Here is a 24,929-nt window from a genome sequence, read left to right on the forward strand (position 1 = left end):
GTGTTCTGTTGGAATTAAGCAATATTACCCTGCTTTGTTTCTTTCTCAGGAGAAGAGTAGGGCAATAGCACATCCCCAGTATCCCCTACCTTATATCCCATCAAATCAGTATAAAATGCTTTGTCTATTCGCCTAGGCACATTGTAGCAGGAATAGAATTAATTCTTCTTGCCTGGGTAGGACACAATATACCTGAAATAAAATTGATTCTTCCTGATTATCTCTTTTAATTACTCTGTGAATGGTCTGGGTCACAGTGTCCTTTCTCAAACCCATAGTATGTTCTCAACCAGTGAATCTTTGTTAAATGGTCAGTAAACTTTCTCTGACCTGAGTTTGGTGTCCACGTGGTCAGTGTGGGCTGTTCCTGAACCCCAAGTGGCCAGAGCGAGCAGGCTTCTCAGCTAAAGAAGCTTTCAGCTGCAGATAAGCGAATTAAAGCAGGCAAAACTGTTAATGATGCCGGGCGTGGTGGTGCATGCCTTTAATCCCAGCACTCCGAAGGCAGAGGCAGGCAGATTGCTGTGAGTTTGACCAGCCTGGTGTACAAAGTGAGTACAGGACAGCCAAGGCTAACACAGAGAAACCCCGTCTCGAAACAAAACAAAACAAAACAACATGTTAATGATGAGGCATGCCCTCATCAGAATGACTGATTGCTATGTCTGTGAGAGATTATATTGATTGATGAGTGATGTGAGAGGCTCTTCCACTAGGGTTGCAGTATTCCCTAGCAAGTGTGCCTGGGTTGGAAAAGAGATCAGGCTGCAAATAAGAAAGTGCCCAAGTAAGCAAGCAAGCCAGGGAACCCAGAAAAGTTTTTGCTATACTTTTCTAGGTTGATTTCTATTCTAACCTTACACAATGTTGGACTGTAAAAGAATCATCTAAAAAAACAACAAGTGGGGCAGAAGAAAATGCAGTCTGTGGGTTTAGAGAAAAAACAGAACTAAGTAGTTTTAGATGGCCGTCAAATCCTGAAAGAGAAGAAGGGATTTTCAAGGAGCTTAGCACCAGTAAAGAGAAAGCCCTACTCTACATTGGAAGCCTAAGATGGGCAACACCCATTCTTGCTACACCTTAAATGAATGGAAAGTATAGGCAAAGTGATTGCAAAGCAGGCACTTCATATAAAACCTGCTGCAACTCTGGTCCATGGCTGGCATATTTCATCTCAGTTTAGAAGCCAAGGGTGGCAGGATCACCCATTGTAGTGTTTTGTTTTGTTTTGTTTTGTTTTTTAATTATTTATTATTTATACAGTATTCTGTCTGCAGGCCAGAAGAGGGCACCATATCTCATCATAGATGGTTGTGAGCCACCATGTGGTTTCTGCCAATTGAACCCAGGACCTTTGGAAGAACAACTAGTGTTCTTAACCTCTGAGCCATCTCTCCAGCCCCCATTGTACTGATTTTTAAAACAAGAATGATGCACAATTCAAGTTCATGTATTCTGTCTCTGTGACTTCAGTTCAACATTGCTCTCGCTATTTATGTTTAAAGATACAGTGCCCCAGTATAGAAACTGTGAGATTTCATTTCAACAGTCTTTGGCTATATAGCCCGTATTGCATTTTGAGACCATAAGATGTTGAGATACCTAAGCTCTGAGAAATACATCATGGAGAGATGCATATACTGAGTTAAAGTAACAAAACTGAGTGATGAATGAGAAATTGCAGTTATAGTGCCATCTGCACCCTGTGAAATTGAAGCCCCATGTATCTGAGACAAGGTAGGGTACTTGGTGTTTGAGTTGCTGGGTTTTTTTTTTCTTTTTTTTTTTTCTTCATCCAATCTTGCTTCACTATATGTACATTCCTCTCAAATGGAATGGGAAGGTTTATTCTGTTCCATTGTATATTGTAAAGGTATAACCTGTTTCCAGATTTTAGAAAATATAGCTATCAAAAGATTTTCTGGAGTGTCAGAAGAGTCTTTGTACTCCTAAATAGTGGATGAGCTATTGCGACTGTTATGATCATTGAAGTTGTTTAAAATGCATTTGCACTGTGGGTCAATAGTGACCTATATCACAATTTAATTGGTCAAATCAGAATGACTCTAGTTAGTGTCATTTCTTTAAATACTTATCTTCTTTTTTTTTTTTAATTGGCTTTCTTAGGGGAGCTTTTGTAGTAGGAGTTTACCTAGATGTCTTTTTAGGGATGAGATTTGAGTGGCTGTAGACTCAAGCCATTTTATGTTTTTGTTTCTTCTGCGTTGAATTTGAAACCATTTGTTCAGCTTCCTTCTCATGCTATCAAGCATCCATGACTATAGACTGAGCCGCTCATTAATGAACAAATTAATTATATCACTTTACAGCCTGACCTGTCCCTCCTCTACTCCCAGTCCCACCATCATTCCCCCTTTCCCAAAGAAGCCCTCCTTCTCCTCAGTGAAGGGGAGGCCCACAAGTACTGTCAACCTCCCCTGGCATTTCAAGTTGCAGCACGACTAAGAACATCCTTTCCCAATGATGCCTAAGGAGGCTGCCCAGATAGGGAAATGGGAATCCAAAGGCAGACAGCATAGTGAAGATGGCTCCTATTCCCATTGTTAGGGTACCACATGTTCACCAAACTGCACATCTTCTACATATGTGTAGTCAGCCTATGTATGCTCTTTGATTATGGTTCAGTTTCTGTGAGTCCCCATGGACTCAAGATAGTTGACTGTAGGTTTTCTTGTGGTGTCCTCAACTACCCTGGATCCCACTATCTTTCTTCCCAACCTTCCCCCAAATTCTCTGCTCTCTACCTATTGTTTGGCTCTGGGTCTCTGCATCTGTTTCCATCAGCTGCTGGAGGAAGACTCAGAAAACACTTATGCTAAAAACCTGTCTGCAAGCATAGCAAAGTATCATTAGTAGTGTCAGAGATTGGCTCTTTCTCCTTTGGGTAGGTCTTATGTTGAGCAGCAAGTTATTTGCTTGCCATTTCTTCAGTCTCTAATCCATCTTCATCCTTATACTTTTTGTAGGCAAGATAAATTTTGAGTCAAAGGCTTTAAGGGTGGTTTTGTGTCCCCCTCCCTCCACTGGAAGTCCCACGTGGCTATAGAGGTTGGCAACTTCAGGCTCTTAGAACCTGATGGTACGGGTCTCAGCTAGATTCACCCCCATAGAGTCCAAGGACCCTTCCTTTCCCAGGAATGCCCCCTTCTGCAGAAGAGTGTTAATTCAGAACCTGGCTGTTTTTGTAAGAGATCACATTCAAAGACTTCCTTAGGCTTATATAACCCAGCAGGCAAGACATCACATCCAAAGGTCTTCTACGTCTGTGTGATCCAGTTGTAATACAAAACATGCCTTTAATCCAGGAGACAGAAGCAAACACATTTGAGTTTAAGGCCAGGCTGGTATAGAGCAAGTATCTAGTAAAAAAAAGTAGATCCATATATGGTGATATAGTCCTTTAATCCTAATTTAAGGTTACGTTAATTTAAAGAAGGAATCAGCACCCAGGCTTGATAGTGATATGATTGTGTGGAAGAAGAGGTGATGAATCAGAGAAGATTTGGTAGAATAGGATATGGCCAACTCCCACTAGAGAGAGCCCAGGGAAGCTACTTAAGAGGCATTTGTACAGAGAGAGGAAGCAGTTTTACCAGGAACCAGACCACAAACAAAATGAGATGTCTTTCTCTTGCCAAAAGCTCAATGATGGTTCCTTTACTTTAGGAGTTTTCTTCTGGTAATATCAAATTAAGCTCTTACAAATGAATATTTATAAAAGTGTAGTCTTGAAGGCAAGTAAATACTTAAATAGAAATGGATCAGGGCATAATGCTTTTACAAACAGTATTGCTGCTGGGCAGTGGTGGCATATGCCTTTAATCCCAGCACTTAGGGGGCAGAGGCAAACAAATTGCTGTGAGTTCGAGGCCAGCTTGGTCTACAAAGGGAGTCCAGGACAGTCAAGGATACACAGAGAGACCCTGTGTTGAAAAACAAACAAAAAACCAAACAACAACAAAAGTACTATTGCTACCCAGCACATCTTCCACAGTGGGCAGATGAAAAACACAGTTTTATTAGTCAAGGTTCTCAACATGAGCACAACTGGTAGAGTGGATCTCATTCTGTGTATTTTGAAAGTAAATTTTTTGAATGTCTCACAACTGTGGTCCAGCTAGTTCAACCTTGGCTATCTATCAAAAGAAACGTAAAGACTCCAGAACTTGTTTGGTCCATGAGGCTGGATGTCTTAACTGGTGCTCAGTATACTCCAGAAGTCCAAAAATTAGGATGTAAAGACACTAAAGGAATGAAAATTTCCTAGCCTAGACTAATGAAAACAGGCAGAGAAAGAAAGCTTCCTTCTACAGTATCTTCTTTATATGTGGGTTGACATCCATAGCGTGGCCCTGATTAAAGATCAATATTATCATCTCAAAAGATCCGCATTAAAGAAAGGTCTTTCCTGTTCGAAAGCCTTATTTCAGAAAACTCTCTCCAAAAAGAAAGCCTAGGGTACTATATCGTGAGTCTGGACAAGTTCATATAGAGTTCTGCCTATTCCTACTCATGCTCAACTAGCACATCCACAGTATATGATTTGGCCTCCAAAATGCTCGGTTACTGGCATGCTATCTGAAACCTGTATAAATAAATCAGCTGGTAGCCTGTGTGTCACAGCAGGGAAGCAGCATGATTGCTAGTCTGTCACCTAACATCATGCCTGGCTCACTCCCTGTCCTTGCTGATTCCCTATCTCATCTAAAAGCCCTGTGCTCAGCAGAGACCCACTGACTCTTCTCTCCTTGCTGGAGAAGACACCCTCATCCCCCATGCCCCCTCCCTTCCCACCTCCACTCCACCCTCTACCTGCCACCCCCACCCGCAGCCCTAGCACAACTGTGGGTTTTTGTTTTCTTTTTAATCACCTTTCCACTGAGGATGATGTGTTGATTAACTACAGTGCTCTAAAATGATTATCATCTCTTTCCTGCTTTCCTCCCAGGTTTGTTTCATATCTATCAGGTAAAATGTAGCTGCAGTTTACCTGAACATAGCATGAAGCCACAACACAAAAATGTTGTTTCCTAAACTCTCTTTAATTGGGAATCTTTTGTGTACCTTTTCACTTGTGGGACAGACTGATAACTCCACTTCAAAATGAGTAAAGGCTTTGCAAGCTGTGCACCCTGATTCCAGGACGAAAGGAAATGCCTGAGGGTTTTGCTGGTGCCTCAGGCAAGCTCAGAAGTTGGGACCTGGTGAGCTCTGGGGCAAAGCGGGAGGGGCCCCGCATCTGAGCTCAGGAGGCCTGAGAGGCTGGTTCTCTCCTGGGGTGAGTGCAAAGGTGTAAATGCAGGGTCTTGGAGAACAGGTAGGAGTGCTACTGAAATGCAAATCTCTCCACATTAAAAAAAAAAAAAAAAAAGACTGGTTTTGCAATGGAAGCCTGTTCCAGGAACTACTGTGCTTTGTCCCTTCAGCACACTCTAGCCATAGGGAAGTGCTCCTGTCACTCAAGACTCAATGGCCAATCAGGGACTCCAGGAAAGAGAGAAAGAGTGTTCTTCCGGGTACCAAGCTGTAAGTTCCTCTCTGTACTGGAGCGGACTTGAGTGGCCATGTGCGATATGCTCCCAGTGTTTTTGTTGGGTGCTGTGAGGAGAGCTCAGGCAAGGTCAGAAGACACAATATGGTAAGTGCAGAGTCACTGCTCACATTAGGAGGAACAGACAGCTGGGCAGAGGAAACTGGGAATGTATTTGCTGTGTAATCCCTCATCAGCTCCCTGCTGCGAGATAAGCAGCAGCAGATGTGGCCATCTGTGAGGTCCTTTTCGGTCTTCGTAATTTTCTGGACTTGGTGATGGTCTCTGACTACCTGCACTGTGTGGATTACATCTACACAAAGCATTGGGAGCAGGGGCTTGTGAGTAGAAACATCCTTGGCAGGATCACAAACTCAGACCCCTAGTTTCTCTAACTTCTAAAAATCTGTTCTTAGCATGTAACATTTATTTCCAAGATATATTTGAAAGCCCGGCATTAAAGCACACGCCCCAAATCCCAGCACTCAGGAGGCAGGTGGCTCGCTGTGAGTTTAAGGCTAGCCTGGTCTGGAATGTGAGTCCCTGGCAGCCAAGGCTAAAACAGAGAAGCAATGCCTCTAAAGAAACAGTGTGTGTGTGTGTGTGTGTGTGTGTGTGTGTTTGTCTGTATGTGTGTATATATATATACACACACACATATCATGTGTTGGGTAACACTTCAGTATTAAGCTGTGATGTACAAGATGATAATTGATGTTGTCCAGCATTTACCAATGACCGCAAGTAGAGTTTAGCTGAGGGAGAACAGCGTCTAACACACCCCACAGAGAAGTTAGCCTGTTAGAGATTAGGATTCTATGGCACATGTGTTGATTCACCAGGATTGTCAACACATTTGGCTCCAAGTCATAGCAGAGGAGACAACTTTGATTTAAAACCAGCCACTTAGAGAAACTCTGTCTCAAAAAAAAAACAAACAAAACAAACAAACAAAAAAAATAAAACCAGCCAATTGGCCCATCTTCATCTTCAGTAGAACAGGTCTCTAATAAAATCCTCACTGGGGCATTACAGTGTCACAGCGAGCATTAAGGCCTCATGTGGCATAAAGGTCCAGTTTTCTTCTTGAGAAAAGCATAGTTTTGCACAGCTGTTTCGCAAACCTAAGAAAATATTTGACAGAGACAGAAACAGCCTGTGGCCTAGGCCTGTGAGCTTCCTCTAAGGCAGGGATGTACTGAGGATAAAATTGGGCTCCTTCTCCAAAGCCAGGAATATGCTTGGGAGAGCTGGCATTGATCTGGGTCCATTGTCCTTGGGGTAAGGGGTCTTCAGCTCCTGAAAACCTAACTGATTCTACCATACAGGCTTGGGTTGATCAGTCCCAAATCCACTCTGGGCTTGGTCAGTAGTTTGTGAGAGACCTGTGTTCCTGATGTGCAGTTTTGTTTTATAAGACTTGTTCCGTGTTTGTGCTATGGTATGATAAATTTCTGATGACTTCATAGAAGCCTCACATATGGTCCATTTCCTCCATGGATGTAGGACACAAGATGCTATTCTTGAGAAGCTTACTTGGCATAAGTCATAGCTTGTGCAAGTCCTCCCCACCTCAGCTCTTCTAGTTTCTACCTTCTGCTTTAATCTTCTCATCTTGTGGGACCTCCAACTCTGGACCTTTTCACTGAAAAATGAGCTGCTTTTTCAGGGCACTAGTGTATTTCAGAAAGGATTCTGGGAATGTATTTGCTGTGTAATCCCTCATCAGTCTAAGTGGCCAGACTTGCAGTCTCAGACCATATTGAAAATGTTCCAAACATAACCTGGGGCCTGAACTGAAAAGACATAAGAGCTTATGTGGAATGCCAAATCTGTTGGCAGCATTAGCCAGAACTGAATGCATGCTGTCATTAACAGATTTTTAAAAGTAATCTTTCAATTGTGTGTAGAGTGATTTCTTCCTGAAAAGGCACGATAATTCTAGGACAGCTGTATTTTTATTCTTTTGGAAAATGTTTCTGAGACCAACTATGTTGACTCAGGTGGCTTGGATACCAACCTGTTGCTCCCCAGGGCAGTGACCTTGTTTTCCTCTTGATGAAAAATTCTAAATTCCCTAGATAAAAGACTATACCACAACAGTGTTTTAAAATTACTCATTTGAAGCTGAGCTTGGTGGCCACACCTTTAATCCCAGCACTTAAGTGGCAGAAGCAGGTGGATCCCTGTGAGTTCAAGGCCAGCCTGGTCTACAAGGTGAGTCTAGGACAGTCTCGAAAACACAGACAAACATAATTACTCTTTTGAGCAAGAGGCACCAGTGAATGATTGTCCTTGAACTTCCTTGGATTTGGGGACCTGTGTAACTTTGAAGTGATGTAGTCACAGCACAGAAATGGACGGGGAGTCCCACAAGGGGTGGCCCTCAGAGAAGCTGAAGACCAGAAGAGAGGTCTCCTGGGGAAAGTTATAGAGTGGGGCAAAGGGGCAGAACTTGAAGCAGCAGGGCTTGGCTGCTAAAACTCCTCAGGCAGGGACCTGGACAGTTCCTGCCAAGTCTACAAAGCTTACAAAGTTTATAAAGGGAGCTCATGGCAAGGAAGGTTTTCTCTGCCATTTGAGTTGGCAAGAAGAACCAGCACAGGGGGAGTGCTGGACAGAGACTTCTTTGGTTTTGAGTTGACAGTAATCCTGTAGTACTTGTTTAAAGGACATTGTTATATTTCAACATCGTCCTTTGTGCCTGCTTTAATCAGTGGTGCCATCTATGTTGTGTGATTTTAGTAAGTATAATCTACTTATATTGCTGTTTCTCTAGAGAATGATAGAGCTTCCCCGATTGTTGTCTTCTGAGATTTTAATATGTTATAAGTTCCTAATTTGGGGGACTTTCTGTGGAGAAACAATTTTACTTTCGTCTTCTTGCTTCTAAAGACCTGCTTCTTCTCATTTCTTAGCAAATCTGCATTTCCCGGTTAGTGCAATCATCAGTGTTTGGTGTCTTGCTACTTAAATGACTGATGTGGTTAACAAGTTTATTTGAGTGTTTAAAGCCTTCTCATGTTTTATTGTGTCTGTGTTCAAATGGATTTGGGTACTGGACATTTCTGAGCCTCAAGTGATGGTGTGGCCTCATCAGAATGGCTGGTTGCTATGTTTGTTAGAGATTGTGGTGATTGTTGACTGCTGTGGGGACGCTTTTCCATTGAGGTTGAAAATATCCCCAAGTAGGTGTGACTCACTGGATAAGAGAATTAGCTGAGCATCAGACAGTGACAAAGCAAGAGACCAAGCCAGGAAACAATGTTTATTAATTGTTTTGGCTTCATTTTCTAGCTTGAGATTCTGCCTGTAGTTCCAAAAATGATGGAGTGTGATCTGACAGGACCAAACATGTAAACCTATTCATGACCTAAGATGCTTTTGGTTAGAGGATTTAGTCACAACAGCCAAGTAGTAAGGAGAAATTTATTTAAATGGTGCACAACAAGTTATTTTAATGCTGGATACAACCTGGAATATTCTCTTTTGGAGGAATGTGGAAAACTAAGGACATGAATAACAAAAGGCATAGAGAGCTGTACAAAAAGAGATTACTCAGCTGGTTTTGTAGGTCCTGGAAGAGAGTAATGCAGAGAGTGTTGAGAGTGTTACAGGCAGAGGCTGTTGAGGTCATAGGATTTCACTGTAAAATGTACTCCATGAAAAAATTAATCTAGATCTCATTTGTGTGATATTTTGGCCCAGAACCTTTCATTCTGCCCATGCCTAGAGGAATTGAATAGGGCACAATTTATGAATAAAGGCCAGATTTCTTAGATGGAATATTGAATCATTTGGGTGGTTATTGCTAGTGACTTCTTCAGGACTACAGTGAAAAAAATCAACAGGAGGTGTAGAAATAAATGCAAAGTCTGTGGTGTAGAGAAAAAGAGCACTAGGTAGTTTCAAATGGCAGTCACATGATGAAACAGATGCAGGGATTTTGAGGATATTATTATCATTCAAAAGAATCCCTTTGTTCTGTTTCTTAAACCCAAGAAAGTGGCCTAAGTGTAATGCTCCCTCAGGCTAAACCTAATGGAAGCAGTAGGCAAAGTGATTTCTAGACCCAGGAAGGAACTTCCTATAAAACCTTCTACACCTGTGGCCCAACTTGAAAAGAATTCAAATGAGAAGCCAAACTTGACAATATCATCTATATGTGCTGATTCCGGAAACAAAAATTATGCAAAATTTCATGTTATGGATCCCTCCTCTGTGGTTTTAGTTCAGCACTGTTCCAGCTGTCTGTGTTTGGCAAAGTGAGAATACTGTGAAATTTATAGCATGAAGCTCTGAGTATGAAGCCTGAGTTGCATTTTGATAGGGCAAGAAGTTCAGATACCTAAGCTATGAGAAAGCTGCCCAGGAAACATGCACATAGGAATTGGAAGGACCTAACTGAGAAATATGTGAGATCTTCAGGGATAGGTCCATCTAAGTCCTTGGAAACCAAAGCCCTATGTCTCTGAGAAAGAACAGCACGATTTGGTGTTTGCTCTGTTGGGTTTCCTGCCTTGGTCCATTCTTCTCTCACTATGTACACATTCCTTTCTATTGGAATGGGAAAGAGTTTTCTGTGCCATTGTATGTTAGAAGGATATAACTTGTTTTCTGATTTTACAAAATGTGGAAGTCAACAGATTGCCTTGCGTGTCCAAAGAATCTTTGGACATTTGAACAGTGTATGTGCTGTTGCAGACCATTAGAATCATTGAATTGAGACTAAATATATTATCATCGTGGGATGACCAAATAAAAAATCTCTCGGGTAGAAGGTTGTCTTTGAGCACTTGGTTCCCATTTGTGGCATTCTTTGGGGAGTATTATGGAAGGTTTTCTAAGAGGAGCCTTTCTAGATTCTTCAGTGAGGATGGGATTTGAGTATCTATAGACTCAACCCTTTTCCTGTTCCTGTGTCTCCTGTGTTGTGGTTGGAACTGACCAGTCAGCTTCCTTCTCGTGCTGTCTTTCCCTCATTAGTATACACTCCATCCCTATTTCATAGAAGATGCAGTAGAAGCTATTCAATGCTAAGCTTTTTTGCTAGCTGTTTTTATAGTTTGAATTAGTTTTTATTTTAACTGCTTTTGTTTTTTGTTTTCGAATTTGAATTTGAAGAAAATGTTTTTCTGTGTAGCTCCTGCGGTCCTGAAAGTAGACTACTATACCAAGCCGACTTTTACCTTAGTGACCCATCTTACTCTGGCTACACAGTGCTGAGATTTGATGTGGCACAAAATACCTAGCTTGTTTTCTCTTTATATTGTGAGCTGATGGGCTTCGGATGTAGTATTTGCATGTATGCTTGCACGTAAATATGCTGTTGTACATATTTTCATCCACATATTGAATTGTAAAGTTGGAAGAGAATATATTTTAGTCCTCAGGATAGCATGTGTTCCTGACATTAAACTGCGTGAGCTTTCTGAGTCACTGGATTGTAGTTGTCTGCAATTCTACCTCTCCTGCCCTATGTTGCTCATTTATTATCGACATCAATAGTGCTAATATTTTCCTCTCTCCATTTTTAACTTTTTTTTTTAAGATTTTTTTATTTATTATATATACAGTGTTTTGCTTGCATGTGTGTCTGCATGCCAGAAGAGGGCACCAGATCTCATTATAGATAGTTGTGAGCCACCATGTGGTTGCTGGGAATTGAACTCGGGACCTTTGGAAGAGCAGGCACTGCTCTTAACCTCTGAGCCATCTCTCCAGCCCCATTTTTAACTTCTTAAACATACATTTTCTATTAGTACGATCTCATGAATGGTACCGTTTAAATTGGGGCATTTCAAGTCTGGAAGATGATACAGACTTGAATACAGTGAATGCCTGATACTTTGTAGGAACTTCAGTAAAGACCAGATAGTTCTTTTATCTTTTTTTTTTTTTTTTTTTTGGTTGGGTTGTGTGTTCTGCACAGGATTCAGGGTCTTAATATGTGTTGGAAGGGCCCTGCCATTTGGGGCTGCAGTCCTCCCAGTCCAGATAGCCTTTCTGAAGTTGGTGTTAGGTGCAGGCCTCCCTCTCTCCAGCAGGGCCTCCAGCTCTCTCCATACTCCACCTAGAGAGTGTGTTTAGACATAGATGCCCCTAATCGTATTTGATATATGGCCCTTGACAAAGCTCCCTGCTAGCTCTCCCCTCCCTGGACCTATTGGATAATTAGGCACTGTGTTTCTGTTAATATGATAGGAGCCTATTGTCAAATGTAAAATAAGCATCCTAAAAGTGCCTGCTTTCAACCAATTCTGTACACCTATTGTGGAAGCTCCTCACCCACTCCTGAAGATCTACATAGCCTTTGTTCTCGCTGACTATGTTGACCTAGCTCCTGAAGTGGTTCCTAGAGTATTTAATCGCCATTGTGGTTTTGGCCGTCCAGGCCCTACCTCTTGTCTTCTGATCCTCTTGCCTTGGTGGGATTGTGGCCAAACCTCACCACCCAAGGGAGAGGAGAACCACAATTTGTACCTCTTGCTGTTCTGGAATTCATTGCATTGACGTGGCTTGCAATCAAATCATGAGATACTCCTATCTCAGCTTCTTGACTTCTGAGATTAACAGCATGAAAAAATACACTCAGTTTAAAAATCATTTTTATCAATAGTAATTGTTATACAGTTTCTCTGACATGAGGCCAGGACTTGTGAACTCTTTCTTTACCTCCCCATCACTCTCTGATGATTGACATTTATCTTGCAAGGCTATATCCTATTCAAGGGATGAGGAATGACAGAAGTGGACCTCAGTAATCAGGATCCTTATAAAATGACTTGGTTACATTAGAATATCTGTATCAGGAAATTAGTGGTGGAAGCCTCAGAATTATATGAATATATTGTCGATAAAGGACACAGTTACACTGTCATCACTATCATGCTTTCTCTTGCACACCTGTATGAGATATTATAGGATGCAGTGACGTATGATGATGTGAATGTGAAATTCACTCAGGAAGAGTGGGCTTTGCTGGATCCTGCCCAGAAGAGTCTCTACAGAGATGTGATGCTGGAGACCTACAGGAACCTCACTGCCATAGGTAGGACTGTGAATTTTATGTGGCTTTTTAATATCTAGTAATAATTGTTTCTCTGTTGCTGTTATTTGTTATTGTAAGGCCAACTGAAAATGAGGATGAATCAGATGAATAAATCAGCCAGATGTCTGAGGTTAACTGAAGGGTAACTTGAATTTTGCCTAATTTCCAATAATATATCATGCATTTTCTGGTCCTGTATTTTAGGTTACAGTTGGGAAGACCATAACATTGAAGAGAATCCTCACAGATCTACAAGATCCAGAAGGTAATTTTCATGTGCAAGTTGATAGGAATATGCCTCTGAATGACTTTTAGTGCATCTTTAAGTTCTAAGGAAAAGCGAGAGCGTAAATACTCACTGAAGTGTATCGATGATTATTAAAATCTGACAAAGACGTGTACCTCAAAATCAGGTATCTGATTTATTTTTGTAATTCATTTCTCTGAGAAAGAAGATAAGAAAACAATGCATTAACAGATTTCACCATTTGAATCATAGCGAGCTAGAGTGTAGAACTGCTAATCTCTTTAGTCTCATACTACTTAGATACTGCAGAAGATGTATACATTAACCTTCTAATGAACAAATAGTCATAATAAAGCTCATGTTCCTACTATATTTGCAGTAACATTGCTAAGTTTAGTAGGAAGAGCAGTTTGTGAAAGTAAAGGAAGTTATTCTGGAGAAACTTTTATCCTTATACAATATTTCAATGAGAAAAACAAAAAGTGAGACTGTGAATGTAGGGTAAAGTTTTTCATTTGTTATCTTCTTTAATAGATATGTCATTTATCACAATGGATACAAGCTCTGTCAGCATAGGAACATTGAAGAAAGCAATAAAACACTCTCTAACCCAGAAGAATTAGAAGATGTGTAGTAGTGCCCATAACGTGTAGACTTTCTGAATGTAATAGTGTGTACAATTAATGGCTTTTCCAATTTTATTGTCAATACATCCACAAACTCACACTACAGAAAAACTTCCATGAATACTACCAATGTGGATTACCTCTGTTTGCTGTGGTTCACTTTGCAATTGTAGTATGACTCACATGATAGGAAAAATTTTAATGCAACCAGAGTGGTAAATCGGACTTCTCCCAGTTGTCTTCCAATTTGTGAACAACCCTCTTCTATACTAAAATGATGCTTTAAATGTGGTCCATGGAATACATGATCTTACAATCACAGGGCTTTTCAAAGACGCAAAATAACACCTGGAGAAGGAAGGAAAAATGAAAGTCAATAAACTGATATTACGATGAGATCTGATTACTTTTACAATCAGACTAAAATATAAAATTAATTTGCAGAGATAAAAAGATTCTCAGTGTACCATTTGTCTTTGCAGGAATGAAAGAAGATACACTAGAGGAAAACCCTCTCAATTTACTCAGTGTGGCATATGTTTATCATATCAAAGTCAGCCTCAAAGGCAAGAAATAATTCCTTCTGGAGAGAAAACATATGAAGATATTCAGTATGGTGAAGCCTTTGTAAGTCACAGTAGTCTCCAAATTCATAAAAGAATAGAAACTAGAGAGAAACCCTATGAATGTAAACAATGTTTTATGGCCTTTGACCATCAAAGTTATCTTCAAATTCATGAGAAAATTCATACTGGAGAGAAATCTTATGAATGTAATCAGTGTGGTAAAGCCTTTACACAGAAAAGTTCTCTTCAAAGGCATGAAAGAATTCATAAAGGAGAGAAACCTTATGAATGTAATCAATGTGGTAAAGCCTTTGCATGGCAGAATCGTCTTCAAATGCATAAAAGAATTCATACGGGAGAGAAACCTTATGAATGTAATCAATGTGGTAAAGCCTTTGCATGGCATAGTTATCTTCATGTTCATAAAAAAATTCATACAGGAGAGAAGCCTTATGAGTGTAGTAAATGTGGTAAAGCCTTTGCACGGCAAACTTATCTTCAAATGCATGAAAGAATTCATACAGGAGCGAAACCTTATGACTGTAATCAATGTGGTAAAGCCTTTGCATGGCACAGGGATCTTCAAAGGCATGAAAGAATTCATACTGGAGAGAAACCTTATGAATGTAATCAATGTGGTAAAACCTTTACACAGCACAGTTCACTTCAAACGCATGAAAGAATTCATACAGGAGCAAAACCTTATGAATGTAGTCAATGTGGTAAAGCTTTTGCCAGGCATAGGTCTCTTCAAAAGCATAAAAGAATTCATACAGGAGAGAAACCTTATGAATGTAATCAATGTGGTAAAGCCTTTGCATGGCAGAATCGTCTTCAAATGCATAAAAGAATTCATACAGGAGAGAAACCTTATGAATGTAATCAATGTGGTAAAGCCTTTGCATGGCATAGTTATCTTCATGTTCATAAAAGAATTCATACAGGAGAGAAGCCTTATGAGTGTAGTAAATGTGGTAAAACCTTCACACAGCACAGTTCACTTCAAACGCATGAAAGAATTCATACAGGAGCAAAACCTTATGAATGTAATCAGTGTGGTAAAGCCTTTGCATGGCACGATAATCTTCAAAGGCATGGAAGAATTCATACAAGATAGAAGCCTTATGAATATAATTAATGTTGTAAAGCCTTTGAATATCACAATTTTCTTCAGAGCCATTAAAGAATTCATACAGGACAGAAACGTCATGATTATAATGACTCTGCTAAAGCCTTTGAATGTTGTGTCATCTTCAAAGGCATGAACGTATTCACCCATTAGAGAATCTTTATTAATGTTTTTTATATTTTGAAGTCTTTACATGCCTTTACATACTAGAGAGAAATTCTGTGAATGTAATTAATATAAGATAGCCTAGCAGTTAATAGTATCTCACAGACTTGTTCTATGAAGCAGGAACTTTGAAGAACTGGCCCACCTAGTCTCTGCAGAGTTGGACATCGATTTTCCGGTGTCATGCTTGTTCACCATTTTGATAGTCAATGTGCTCTCAACAGTAAAGAACAGTTGTTTAATTCAGTGGCTATTTTGCCACAGTTGTTTTATAGACGTCCATCAGCTTAATTGAAGTATACTGGATGTGCAGCCCGAAGCAGCTGTGTCTCTCTGTCGGGAAAGGCCTTTCTTATTGAGTACCATATTCTGTAAATCTCTGAAGTGTTTGAAGTCCATCTATGTATTTCCCATAGTGAATAACCATGCCTGGCTATCTATGTATGTATACTGAACAATCAATTTATCTATCTCAGTTTATCTAAGTAGATAAACATTGCTTGTTTCTAGCTATGCACAACCTGCTTAACCTTGAGAACATATACAAGAGACTAAATAAATCTTTTCCTGCAAATAACTAAACTAGTATATAATAAGACTACAAGTAAGATTTCTACGTGAGTAACTACTGACTTCCATCTCCAACCATCCTGAGCAGCTTGCAAGAGTTCGCGTTCATAAGACTAGAACTATATCAAATGGGAGAAAGGAGTAGGTGCACAACACTTCAACAGTAATGACATGCTGTTGATTATACTGCACCAACTGTGAAAGACCTTTCCAAGTGTGTATAATCCTTTAAGCATTGCTATTGTCTTAACTCACCACATTGTTCTCCTGGGTCACCTAGTTTGTCTTCAACAAATGAGCATTTAGGTTTTTTTTTAAATTTAGGTCACCTTGAATATAACTGCAATGAACATGAGAATTCTGAAACCTCTAAAACTAATTTAAAGTGCATTGAAACTATACTCAGAAGATTGCAGGTATCCATAGCAATTCTGTCATTTTATGAGAATTCGAGAATGCTGCAAGAAGACCAGCAGAGCCAACTCGCCTAGATCCATGTGGACTTACAGAGATGGAAGTACCAACCAAAGAGCACACATGGACTGGACCTAGACCCCTGCACATATGTAACCCATAGGCAGTGTGATCATCATATGGGTCCACTAATAATTTGAGTGGGTGCTATCACGGACATGGACTGTGTTGAATGCTTTCAATCAGTTTGCCCTAGCCAGACTGCCTTGCCTGACCTCAGGGATGAGTGGGAGTTCAGTTCTGATGAGACGTGAAGTGCTGGTACTGGTTTGAGAGTGCTTGTAGGCGTGCTTCCCATTTTCTGAAGGGATAGAGTGGACAGGGTAGGAGGGAGGAAATGGGAGGAGAGGAGGGAGCGGGCTACGATCAGGATGTGAAGCAAATATATCAATTAAAAGAAAATTAATAAAGGATTCTGAATACTGTGTAAGACCTGGAGGTTTGGATCTACTTCCTGGAGCCCAGTGAGACACAAGAGTCCAGTCCAATGCAAACAGCAAGGGATGCTTTATTGATCCTTCGTGACATGGCCTACCAAGTTCTATTGAGCTGGAGACCCCAAATAAGCAAAGCTTGGGTCTTTCATACCCTTACAGAAGCTGAATTGGCAGTTCAGCAGAGTTGTTGGACCATGACTTGTTCTTAAGAATGCCCTTTAAAATGATTGGATACTATTTATTTTATCACTGAGGTGGCAAGAGCTCATTTTGGGACATCACATGCTGTCAGGTGTTTGGGACAGGTATGAGGGTGTAGTTTTTCTCAGAAAGTATAGAACAGCCCTGAGGCCATCTCAGAAAGTACTTAGTGGCCAGGGCTGGAAAATAACTTTCTCTATGTCTTCAACTGTAAACACACAGAAACATGGATAAAATGAGTGTGTGTGGAGAACACAGTTCACTCTATTTATTGTGGTAATGGAGGTGAGTGTGTGTATGTAATATATACAAAGGCATCAGAATTAATGCACTAAAGATGTGCAATTTTATACCAACGACAACAATGCAATATGGTTTTAACTAATTATTCTTGCTATCTATTCTCTTCCAGAGAGGCTCCATGCTCTAGAGCTCTCTCAAATTGTGATCAGAAAGGTAGTTCTATGGCCCTACAGCCCCTCAGGCCCCCTTGTGGTTGCAGGCAAACTCAGCCACACTGAATCCCACAAAGAAAACAATGTGGTAGAATAATTTATGTCTGCTACCTGCCAGATGTATTATGTCGCAAGATGTGGAAACTGCCCTGTCTATATACCTTGCGCAGCTGAGAACCCTCTGCATCTCAGAAACTCCATTTGTACCCTGAAATTGAATTTCCATGAATCATGCCATTGTGGCTGGTAGTATTGGAAAAAAAAAGATTATCAAGTATTGCTGAGATATAATCTCCATCAATTACTTTCTATCAGTATCTACAGTATTTATATAATTTCACACAAAAATTGAATGTAGAATTCAGGTTCAGTACTTCTAGAAACTAGACCTTCAGTTTTCCAGTCTGTCTTCCTACAGCACATGAAAACCAATGCCTGTATGTGTACCCTAGAGAGTGATAGTATAAGCTCCACAGCTTTCCACTGCTTGGGCTTCAAAGCTGAGGCATCTAAAGGGAATCCACACTCAAGAAATTCAGAGGCCAAAGACCTAGGCCCAGATCACCACAGAGACCAACACATTCACAGTGTGAACCACTCTCCATCTCAGTCCCAGCAGATCAGACTCTGACATACCAGTAGACTTTCTCCTCCTGGCCATGGGGCAGCTGTCTTCACAGTCACCGTGGTATGGCATGTGGTACTCCTCACAGTTCCCTACAGCTGCATCAGAGGAGAATCATGGAAAAAATAATTAGGCTACCTTCCTCTCAGGCCCCTCTTTCCTAAACCTGCCCAGAGTCCCTCATTAGCTTGGAAACTCCACCTTGGCATTTGGAAGGTAGCAGCTCCTCTACTGGGGGATCAGAGGTCAAATACCTCAGACAGTTGGAGCCTTCCCAGCTCCACCCTTGCTCCCTAGGGCCAGAGAGAGCAGGCGAATTTGTTTTTAAAGACTTTTCCAATCTCCCAGAACACTTCTTGTTTCTTTTTCAAGGCACATATACCTTTGTTTACATATGATGTTACACACTCAATATGCAGCACAGCCATTTCTATTTCCTAGCTCGGAAGTCCTACATCTGAAGCTCAGTCACATTCAAAGAGTAACAAAGCAAAAAAGTGAATTTGAATGTAAGGTAAAGTGGAAAGGAAATAGCTGTTCCTATGCATGGTGGAGTAAGATATTTATGGATATGAGCCAGAGACACCGGCGAGGGGGAGGGGGTCATAGGAGGGTATCCAGCGTGTACATGCCCATGAACCATATGACGAAATGAAGAAGGGGAGAACCATGAGGAAGACCTAGAAGTCAGGGTTGTAAATGATAGAGGAAAAGCACCAGGTAACCCAAATGATTAGACTACATAAGGAGGGGAAGCTAGGAGAAGGGCTGCCCAACACTAGGCTAGAGGTGGGGTTTGCCAACCATTACCTTGCAGTAAGTAGGGACTGAGTGATGCTAGGAGAACCTGACAGCCAGGTTTCTATTGATTTGTTAAATAGGCACCCAGACTTTGTCTCAGGCTTTAAGACTTAACTGTAAGGAGAAATGAAAAGGTTGAAGTAACTTAAGGATAATCTATATCGTTATTTTAAAATTTGGAACAGGCTTTTGGGTCAAAATAATTCAGAGACTAAACATATGTAGTAGAGCACACCAAGATTTACTCCCATCTTTTCTCTCACCTTGTACATTTTCAAATAGGAAAAATAACATTCTTGTCAGGTAAAGCTAGACTAGTGTGCGCATGCATTCTGGGTTGGTGGAACTAAACAAACTTCAGAAATTTGGTTTATAGAAATGAGTTCATTTCCTCATGCCTATTCTTGATTTCCTTGGTCTGTGACCCTCCAAAAATGGATAGTTGGACTTTTACTGATCATCTTAAATTGAATACCTGACTACTCATTGCTAATACCAATTACTGTCAAATGAGTAAACCTCTCACTTTTCTTCCTCCCCATCCATTTCTGTGCTGTGACTACATCACTTCCAAGTTGGTCAAGGAAAACTATTCTTACACAGGTCCCCTTTATTTGTAACTCCCCCCCGGCCCCCCGACAATCCAAGGCAGATAGAGGACAATCATTCACTGGTGCCTCTTTCTTCTGAATTAATAGTTAGGGCCTTGCCTGTAAGGAAGTGAAGGACTGTCTTCAGGCAGTGGGAATCAGAGGATTAGGTGCTCAAAAAAGTCTTAACTACACAGCATGAAGAAAGGGTGATCTACAGGTGCTATTGCTCTAAGCAGAAATAAATATGAAAGCCTCTGAGAAAAAGAATGAATATTTTAATTATTGGAAAACATTGGCATGAGCAGAAACAAATAAAAGATTAGAGCAGTGATACATAAAAAAGTGAATTGTAAAAACCATCAATTGACTTTTTAGAAAGATAAATATAATTTAAAAAACACATGGGTAGACTGATTTTGAAAAAGAGCAGAAACTTCTGTGGTAGAGAGAATGGCATTAATAAGACAGGGATTGACCTTGCCCCTATGTGCAATGTCAGCTGCTGAGATCTTTAATCTGACACACACAGCTACAGCCAATGGACCCTTAACTGAAATTGCAATAGTCACTGCCTTAGGCTAACCTATCCAAATGGTAACCAAACATCCAATCAGCTTTTATTCCCATGCATGAATTAATAAAGCTGGCAAGTTACAAATTCACACACCCTGCTAGAATCAGGACCTTCTTCACAATGGGGACTTCTGGCAGTAGCTGAGTCTCAAATCTTAGTCTGTGATCTAGCTATTGTCTACCCTGTTTCACTGGGCATTTACTGCAGACCTTCTGGTCTGGTCTGAAAGCAGAAACTATGCTCCACATGTTACTGAAATGCTCAGTTGATTACATTACTCAAATGAGTAATTTTGTTTCTTTGTTTGTCTTATTTTTCAAGGCAGTGTTTCTCTGTGTAGCCTTGGCTGTCCTGAACTCACTTTGGAGACGATGCTGGCCTCGAACTCACAGTGATACCCTGCCCCTGCCTCCTGTGCATTGGGATGAAAGGTGTGTGCCATGACCTCCAGGCCCCTACTGGGCAGCCACCCTGAGCTCACCAGGTCACAACTGCTGAACCTGTCTGTTCTCCCTTCAAAATGTTCAGGCATTTCCCTTCTTCTTTCTGGAATTAGGGTGCATAGCTTGCAAAGCCTACCACTCAACTTGCAGTGGAGTATTCAATCTGCTCTACAACTGATAGGGTAACCAAATATTCAAAATTAAGGAGAGTGTTTACTAAACAAAAGTTTTGTTTTTGTGGCTTTGTAAGGCCCTCTCTCTCAGCCAGCCTGGGATCGTGACCCAGGCAAGTTTGGGAAAATGACCCAAAAAGAATTGAAGGCCAGCTCAGCTTAAGTTTCTAAGATCAAGGTGGGCAACCGAGGTAAACAATTTCAACTAAGGTAAACAATTACCATCTGCAAATTCTCTGGAAACTTCCCAACACCCCTCCCTGCAATAGCCAATAACATTTAGACAAGCACCCTTAGCGACCACCAGAGCCAATCCTAACATAGGGCAAGTAGCCCCTCCTAACCCTTGTGGTTTTAGCCTTTAAAAAGTCTGTAATAGTGACTCGGGGTGTGCCTCCTCCCTCCCCAGGGAGTGAGGCCCCCTGATATGCGTCAGCAATAAACCTTGTGCCTTTGCATCAACACTGTGGTTCTCCAGTGGCCTCTCGCGACGACCCCCCCGCACCCGAGTGGACTCTAGGGTCCAACAGCTTTTCTTCTGTTTCTCCAGATTAACTTCCTTTACTTTCAAACTGCTCTTCCTACTAAACTTAGCAACGTTACTGCAAATATATTAGGAACATGACCTTTATTATCACTATTTGTTTATTAGAAGGTTAATGTGTATATCTTCTGCAGTATCTAAGTAGTATGAGACTAAAGAGATTAGCAGTTCTACAATCTAGCTCACTATGGTTCATATGGTGATATTTGTTATTACATTGTTTTCTTATCTTCTTTCTTAGAGAAATGACTTACAAAAATAAACCAGATAGCTGATTTTGAGGTACACGTCTTTGTCAGATTTTAATAATCATCAATACAGTTCAAACAGTGCATATTTACACTCTCGCTTTTCTTTAGAACTTAAAGGATGCACCAAAAGTAATTCAGAGGCATATTTGTATCAACTTGCACATGAAAATTACCTTCTAGATCTTGTAGATCTGTGAAGATTCTCTTCAATGTTATGGTCTTCCCAACTGTAACCTAAAATACAGGACCAGGAAATGCATGATATACTATTGGAAATTAGGCAAAAATCAAGTTACCCTTCAGTTAACCTCAGACATCTGGCTGATTTATTCATCTCATTCATCCTCATTTTCATTTGGCATTACAATAACAAATAACAGCAACAGAGAAACAGTTGTCACTAGATTTTAAAAAGCAACATAAAATTCACAGTCCTACCTATGGCTGTGAGGTTCCTACAGGTCTCCAGCATCACATCCCTAAAGCGACTCTTCTGGGAAGGTTCCAGCAAAGCCCACTCTTCCTGAGTGAATTTCACATTCACATCATCATACGTCACTGCATCCTATAATATCTCACACAGGTGTGCAAGAGAAAGCATCATAGTGATGACAGTGTAGCTGGATCCTTTATTGACAATATATTCATATAATTCTGTGGCTTCCGCCACTAATTTCCTGATACAGATGTTCTAATGTAACCAAGTCATTTTATAAGGATCCTGAATACTGAGGTCCACTTCTGTCATTTCTCATCCCTTAAATAGGATATAGACTTGCAAGATAAACGCCAATCATCAGAGAGTGATCGGGAGGTAGAGAAACAGTTTAGTAGTACTGGGCTCATGTCAGAGAAACTGTATAACAATTACTAGTGATAAAATTGATTTTTAAACTGAGTGTATTTTTTCATGCTGTTAATCTCAGGAGTCAAGAAGCTGAGACAGGAGTATCTCATGATTTGATTGCCAGCCATGTCTATGCAATGAATTCCAGGACAGCAAGAGGTACAAATTGTGGTTCTCCTCTCCCTTGGGCAGTGGGGTTTGGCAACCATCCCATCAAGGCAAGAGGATCAGAAGACAAGAGATAGGGCCTGGATGGCCGAAGGAACAATGGCGATTAAATACTCTAGGAACCACTTCAGGAGCTAGGTCAACACAGTCAGCGAGAACAAAGGCTATATATATCTTCAGGAATGGATGAGGAGCTTCCACAATAGGTGTACAGAATTGGTTGAAAGCAGGCACTTTTAGGATGCTTATTTTACATTTGGCAATAGGCTCCTATCATATGAACAGAAACACAGTGCCTAATTATCCAATAGGTACAGGGAGGGGAGAGCTAGCACGGAGCTTTGTCAAGGGCCATATATCAAATACGATTAGGAGCATCTATGTGTAAACACACTCTCTAGATGGAGTAAGGGAGAGAGCTGGAGGTCCAGCTGAAGAGAGGGAGGCCTGCACCTCACACTGACTTTAGAAAGGCTATCTAGACTGGGAGGACGGCAGCCTCAAACAGCAGGGCCCTTCCAACACATAATAAGATCCTGAATCCTGTGTAGAACACACAACACAACCAAAAAAAAAAAAAAAGGTAAAAGAACTATCTGGTCTTTACTGAAGTTCCTACAAAGTATCAGGCATTCACTCCAGGTCTGTATCATCTTCCAGAAACTTGAAATGCCACAATTTAAACGGTACCATAATAAGATCTTACTAATAGAAAAATAGAAAATGTATGTTTAAGAAGTTAAAAATGGAGAGAGGAAAAGGTTAGCAATATTGATGTTGATAATAAATGAGCAACATAGGGCAGGAGAGGTAGAATTGCAGACAACTACAATCCAGTGACTCAGAAAGCTCACGTAGTTTAATGTCAGGAACACATGCTATCCTGAGGACTAAAATATACTCTCTTCCAACTTTACAATTCAAGATGTGGATGAAAATATGCACAACAGCACATTTACATGCAAGCATACATGCAAATACTACATCCCAAGCCCATCAACTCACAATATAAAGAGAAAACAAGCTAGGCATTTTGTGCCACATCAAATCTCAGCACTGTTTAGCCAGAGTAAGATGGATCACTAAGGTAAAAGTCGGCTTGGTATAGTAGCCTACTTTCAGGACCGCAGGAGCTACACAGAAAAACGTTTTCTTCAAATTCAAATTCGAAAACGAAAAAAAAAGTAGTTAAAATAAAAACTAATTCAAACTATAAATACAGTTAGCTAGCAAAAAAGCCTAGCATTGAATAGCTTCTACTGCATCTTCTATGAAATAGGGATGGAGTGTATACTAATGAGGGCAAGACAGCACGAGAAGGACGCTGACTGGTCAGTTCCAACCACAACACAGGAGACACAGGAACAGGAAAAGGGTTGAGTCTATAGACACTCAAATCCCATCCTCACTGAAGAATCTAGAAAGGCTCCTCTTAGAAAACCTTCCATAATACTCCCCAAAGAATGCCACAAATGGGAAACAAGTGCTCAAAGACAACCTTCTACCCGAGAGATTTTTTTTATTTGGTCATCCCACGATGATAATATATTTAGTCTCAATTCAATGATCCTAATGGTCTGCAACAGCACATACATTGTTCAAATGTCCAAAGATTCTTTGGACATTCAAGGCAATCTGTTGACTCCCACATTTTGTAAAATCCGAAAACAAGTTATATCCTTCTAACATACAATGGCACAGAAAACTCTTTCCCATTCCAATAGAAAGGAATGTGTACATAGTGAGAGAAGAATGGACCAAGGCAGGAAACCCAACAGAGCAAACACCAACTCCTGCTGCTCTTTTCAGAGACATAGGGCTTTGGTTTCCAAGGACTTAGATGGCCCTATCCCTGCAAGATCTCACATATTTCTCAGTTAGGTTCCTCCCCATTCCTATGTGCATCTTCCCTGGGCAGCTTTCTCATAGCTTAGGTATCTGAACCTCTTGTCCTATCAAAATGCAACTCAGGCTTCACACTGAAAACTTCATGCTATAAATCTCACAGTATTCTCACTTTGCCAAACACAAATAGCTGGAACAGAGCTGAACTAAAACCACAGAGGAGGGATCCAGGACATGAAAGGTTACATAATTTTTGTTTCCGGAACCAGCATATATAGATGATAGTACAAGTTTGGCTTCTAATTTGGAATGAATCCTTTTCAAGTTGGGTCACAGGTGTAGAAGGTTTTATAGGAAGTTCCTTCCTGGGTCTAGAAATCACTTTGCCTACTGCTTCCATTAGGTTTAGCCTGAGGGAGCATTACACTTAGGCCACTTTCTTGGGTTTAAGAAACAGAACAAAGGGATTCTTTTGAATGATAATAATATCCTCAAAATCCCTGCATCTGTTTCATCATGTGACCGCCATTTGAAACTACCTAGTGCTCTTTTTCTCTACACCACAGACTTTGCATTTATTTCTACCCCTCCTG

At 40.7% G+C, this 24,929-nt stretch overlaps 2 protein-coding genes across 3 annotated transcripts in view; both read left to right on the top strand.

The window, feature by feature from the left end:
- LOC311587541 (uncharacterized protein) overlaps nucleotides 1-17,783 on the top strand; it is a 297,218-nt gene extending 279,435 nt beyond the window's left edge. The window contains exon 7 of the mRNA XM_084764499.1: nucleotides 13,958-17,783. Within this exon, the coding sequence (XP_084620625.1) occupies nucleotides 13,958-15,158 (1,201 nt within the window). The 3' untranslated portion in view covers nucleotides 15,159-17,783. The remainder of the gene's footprint in view (nucleotides 1-13,957) is intronic.
- The window catches only part of LOC311587560 (zinc finger protein 431-like), a 129,978-nt gene continuing 110,383 nt past the window's right edge, over nucleotides 5,335-24,929 (top strand). The window contains exons 1-4 of one of the 2 annotated variants that reach the window (XM_084764523.1): nucleotides 5,335-5,659; nucleotides 12,476-12,602; nucleotides 12,807-12,867; nucleotides 13,384-13,949. In XM_084764523.1, the coding sequence (XP_084620649.1) occupies nucleotides 5,657-5,659; nucleotides 12,476-12,602; nucleotides 12,807-12,867; nucleotides 13,384-13,483 (291 nt within the window). In that variant the 5' untranslated portion in view covers nucleotides 5,335-5,656 and the 3' untranslated portion in view covers nucleotides 13,484-13,949. Of the gene's footprint in view, nucleotides 5,660-12,475; nucleotides 12,603-12,806; nucleotides 12,868-13,383; nucleotides 13,950-24,929 lie in introns of those variants that run through there. The other variant, XM_084764522.1, reaches the window with a different exon arrangement.

The sequence above is a fragment of the Acomys minous genome (assembly GCF_964271855.1).
Source record: "Acomys minous genome assembly, chromosome: 16".
NCBI lineage: Eukaryota > Metazoa > Chordata > Mammalia > Rodentia > Muridae > Acomys > Acomys minous.